This window comes from Orycteropus afer, unplaced genomic scaffold (assembly GCF_000298275.1).
Source record: "Orycteropus afer afer isolate SDZICR_OR568_19922 unplaced genomic scaffold, OryAfe1.0 scaffold00040, whole genome shotgun sequence".
NCBI lineage: Eukaryota > Metazoa > Chordata > Mammalia > Tubulidentata > Orycteropodidae > Orycteropus > Orycteropus afer.
Genome location: NW_006921627.1, coordinates 12,636,352 through 12,641,232, shown reverse-complemented (window position 1 = coordinate 12,641,232; position 4,881 = coordinate 12,636,352). Strand labels below are relative to the sequence as shown.

Sequence of the window (4,881 nt, the reverse complement as noted above, 5' to 3'; positions counted from 1 at the left end):
GTAGTGCCTAAGGCACTTGACTGCTAACCAGAAGGCTGGTGGTTCAAACCCACCAGCCACTCCTTGGAAGGAAGATGGGGCAATCTATTTCCATAATGATCCTGCCTTGGAAACCCAAGGAGGGGTTGCTATGAGTCAGGTCTGACTTGACGACACATAACAACAACAATAACAACATGAGCTTTATGATAATAAAATGATTTTTACAAAGTTATTTGACAGAGAGAGATGGTGAGTACAGGTAAAGTAGAGTAGTATTGATTTACAACAGTGAGACAGTGATTGGAACTTACTATTCTAGGAAAGTGGGGAAGAGAAGCTGGTGAGATCAAGAGCCATCACACTTTGGAGGTTGACAATGTTCCTAGCCTTCAAATTGAGTTAGAAAATGGGGCCCCACTAGAAGTTGCCCTCCTTGAACACCATAACACCACAGGGAGCTTATTTTTTCTCTCAAACCCCCATAACTTATGTTCTACCACATTCAGAACTCCATGAGCATCTTGCCATAAAAGACCTTGCCAGTACTTACAACATAAGAAAGGAAACAGGTATCCATCACTCTGGAACACACACAGAGCAACAGTAGCAAAATTTACCCCTTCTCAGGACGATTGGTAGTGGAACAGTTCATCTGTGCATGTCACCAATTTCATTAAAATTTGCAAAAAGCTCTTAAATCACACCTTAGCAATGAAGCCAACTCTGGAGCACAAAATTCTTTATTCGCCTTCTCATGACTTTGTTTTACCTGATGCAGGCAAGTCGCTGTTAGTTGCCAACCAGTCAATTCTGACTTGTGACAATACCAAGCATGTGTGCAGAGTAGAACTGCTCCATAGGGTTTTCAAGGCAGTGAGCTCTCAGAAGGAGATCACCAGGACTGTTTTAAAAGCACCAACTTATATCTCAGATGTTTGCTCATTGAACTTGAAATGAAGCTTCTGATTTCTCTGTGCTCACTGTTTGCCCTTATCTTTGTGCTCAATGGAATCTTGGAGTGTCCTGCTTGAAATGGTCAAACCTGTTGACCACACAAAGGTCCCAAACTCTCTCTGATACAGCCCTTCCCCATGATCTGTTTATGCAGGAAAGAAACCCAAGAGCTGTCCCACTGCTGCCCCCTGCACAGGTACTTCCCCTCTCCCACCTCCCCTAATGGTCCCCAAGGGCTCCTTCCTCCCACCAGGCCGGTAACAGGAAGAACTGTTGCCTTTCAGACAAAGAGAAGCTCCGACTCAGGGGAGGAGACACCATGTGCTCAGGCCGAGTGGAGATTTGGCACAATGGCTCCTGGGGCACAGTGTGTGACGACTCCTGGAGCCTGGCAGAGGCTGAAGTGGTGTGTCAGCAGCTGGGCTGTGGCTTTGCCCTGGAAGCCCTACAGAAGGCTGCATTTGGCCCGGGAAATGGGAGCATCTGGCTGGATGAGGTGCGGTGCAACGGCAGGGAGTCCTCCCTATGGGCCTGTGCTGCACAGCCCTGGGGGCAGAGCAACTGCAAGCATGAGGAGGACGCTGCAGTGAGGTGCTCTGGTGAGTGCAGGAACAGGAAGAAAGGAAGAAGGCTGCAGGAGGACTGAGTTTGTAACCAGAAGCACTTTCTGGGTGGACCCGCTGCCCTCTCCCCTGGCTTTGGAAATGTAGTAGTCTGGTCTCATGGAATCTGAGAAAGAAGGAAGTGGCAGTGATAGTGGGTTTGATGCTATAGCTTTTCCAGTGGTGCATTTTCTTTGTCTTCCCTCCAGGTGAGAGGACAACATCCTCCCCTAATCTTGGAGGTAAGTGGTTCCTCTGTTCTGAGTATGTAATAGAGAAGATACTTGGATTTGCAGGGACCTGCACTATGAAATATCCATATTTCTGGCAAGACTCACCAGATCAGTACAAGAAAGGTCTCCAGGTGTTTATAACCCTATTCAGTTATGGCAGCCATGAAGATCATAAGATTCACCAGCATTCATTTTACAGAAATCATTTAGGACCAGGTTCAGCAGACAGTTGATGTAGCTCAGAGAAGCTCCTGAATCAGGCACATCTTCTGGTTCAGGAAGACCCAGGTTATTTGAACTGGTGACATCAGGGTACTGAAGACTCAGGAGGTGACTATGAGAAGGAGTTCTGCTGGGCTTATGATCCTCCTCAAAGTCGTATGGCCCTTTTTATCTCCTCAGGTTCCAGTTCACCCTCAGCCCCTGTCTCTGACACCTTCTCCCTGCCTGTGGTCCTATGTGTCATCCTAGGAGCCCTTCTCTTCCTGGCCCTTGTCATCTTAGCAACTCAGCTGCACAGATGGAGAGCAGAGCACAAAGGTGAGCCTTACAGATACTAAATGAACTGGAAAGCATATGAGCAGGGTATTGGGCCAATTAGATACCAAGAAAAATGCACAAGTTTTAGTTTTCACCCTCATCATCTCCCAAAACTCCACCTTCTGTACAATAGACTCCAAAGTTTGCATAATTAAGTCCTAGGTCCGGGGTTCAGTGTGCAAACTATCAAAAAGTATAGATTCCTGTGTGAGCATTTTTAATGACCAGGACCAAGCAACCTAGTTCTGGCACAAGAGGGCACAAGGCTAAAGAAATGTACCCTGACATCCCAGAGGGTTTCTCCAAGGGTGAACACTGGGAACTACTAAAGGCTTTGTCTCTTGGGAAGGGCAACATTTCCAGTGACAGTCTCTGAACTTGTGCTGCTTTCCCCAGCCTTACCCGATTTTGAAGGTGTTCTTGATGAAGTTTTGTATGAGGATATTGATTACCTTGTAAAGCAAAAGGAAGACCTTCTGGACAGCTTAGGTATGTATCCTATGTCCCCCCTTCTCTTCATGAATTGGCTGTGAGTTTGGGTATCTTCAACAAAGACAGACCCCACCACTACCTCTCACTCACATGTAACATTCTCCTATGGTAGGAACATCAAGCCTTCTCTTTACTAGTCTAAAGACAAGCTTTCTTCTGACCCTTGATACTGGACTTCCTACTGTGGGAAAAGTTTTGCTCTCTGTCTCTGATATGTTTCTCTCTACCAGACAACCTGTCTGATGATGCAATGACTAAGCTGCCATATTACACAGGGGACTATGAGGAGGATAGAGATCCTGAATCTGCTCAAGGTAATAAATATAGGTCTGTCCTTGGATGGAGAGTGGAAAAGAGGAATTCCATTAGAGAAAAACATTTTTCTATGACTGAGAAGGAAAGGGTCTCTTTTTTCCAGGTGGCAACAATTCTTTCCTCTCTCTGCCCACTCTGTGACCTCAGAAAGGGAAAGATCAAGCTTAATTCTCTGTAGCCATAGCTACTGTTCAGGCATAGAAACACATGTGGTTCTACTGTATTGTTACAGATCCAAAGGTCATGTTTTTAAAATAACATTGAAACTAATAAAAATCTCAAAAATTCCATAGGGAGAAAGAACACTGGGAAATATGTTTTGATTTATGAGATAGTGTGATATTTGGATTATTTGGCACTTCATATGTATAGGGAGTTCTGGTAGCATAGTGCCTAAGGCACTTGACTGCTAACTAGAAGGCTGGCAGTTCAAACCCACCAGCCATTCCTCGGAAGGAAGGTTTGTTCAATCTACTTCCACAGTGGTACTGCCTTGGAAAACCCAAGGAGGGGTCACTATGAGTTGGCTCCGACTCAATGGCACATAACAACAACAACAACATGTATAGTGAGATGAAAGAAAATTTGATTTTAATAAACCCCTGAAACACAGAGAGTGAACAATGTTGTACTTACCAACCACCAGGAGCTCTTATTTATGGGGATCCTAAGAGAGAAGACTGAAGAGCCCTCGTGGCTCAGTGATTAAGCACTCAGCTTCTAACCAAAAGGTCAGCAGTTCAAATCCAATAACTGCTCTACAGGAGGAAGGTGTGGCAACCTGCTTCCATAAAAATAACAGCCTTGGAAACCCTATAAAGCAGTTCTACTCTGTCCTATAAGGCACTGTGAATCAGCAATGGACTTGGTGATTTTTTGTTTTGTTAAAGAAAGGAAAATGTTTGTCCTGGGTATTCCCCAGGTAGCAGAGATGGGCAGCTCGTGGAATGGGACATGTCTGGAAGGCTTTGTGGAAATGGGATCCTGACATCATCAGAGCACTGGAAAGGATTGAAACCCAGGCCTTCCATGATTGGGATTGGTGGGGATCTCCTGTCTCCGGCTGACAGATCCCCACGCTGCCTTCTCCCTACAAGCTCTGTGTCTCTCACAGCCTCAGAAGATAAGTAAGCAGCCTGGGTTCTTTTGGTCCAAGTTCACCCTCCCTGAGTGACTGATATGTACATATTATGTTTTGCAACTCTTTTACCATATGTTGAAAATAGTACCTGAAACTCATAGCACAATAACTAACTCACTGCTGTCGAGTCAGATCCAATTCATAGCAACCCCACCTTGGGTTCCCCGATGGTATCACTATGGAAGTAGATTGCCAGATTAAGGGTTTGAACCACCAGCCTTCTGGTTAGCAGTCAAATGCTTTAGGCACTACCACACCAGAGCTCCCCACAGCACAATAACTTTTGTTATTTTTTTATGGTATGAAAGGACATTTTAGAAAAATATTGTTGACCTTTATACATTCTAATGTTTTGATGGTTCGTGGGAATATTGAGATCAAATACATACCTTTGGGAAAGTCTGGGTCTATATTTATCAGCTAGTAGAATCTCTGTATGAAAAGAGATTTTGGATACCACTTAGTCCAACCAATATTTTCCTATTCTACCTATGTCCTTGTCTACTCCAGAGCCTCCAGGAAATCATGTTGATGCCACTGAAAATGGCTATGATGATATTGAAGAGTTACCTGTTCCTGAACTTCCTCCTACCCCTGGGATGAGTGAAAAACATTTTTTCCC

At 44.8% G+C, this 4,881-nt stretch overlaps 1 protein-coding gene across 1 annotated transcript in view; it reads left to right on the top strand.

Annotated features, from left to right (window-relative positions):
* Window positions 1-4,881, top strand: part of CD163 (CD163 molecule) — a 386,915-nt gene that overhangs the window by 298,392 nt on the left and 83,642 nt on the right. Inside the window, exons 26-30 of the mRNA XM_042780454.1 lie at window positions 1,091-1,132; window positions 1,221-1,535; window positions 2,192-2,311; window positions 2,708-2,800; window positions 3,034-3,117. Coding sequence (XP_042636388.1) covers window positions 1,091-1,132; window positions 1,221-1,535; window positions 2,192-2,311; window positions 2,708-2,800; window positions 3,034-3,117 — 654 coding nt within the window. The remainder of the gene's footprint in view (window positions 1-1,090; window positions 1,133-1,220; window positions 1,536-2,191; window positions 2,312-2,707; window positions 2,801-3,033; window positions 3,118-4,881) is intronic.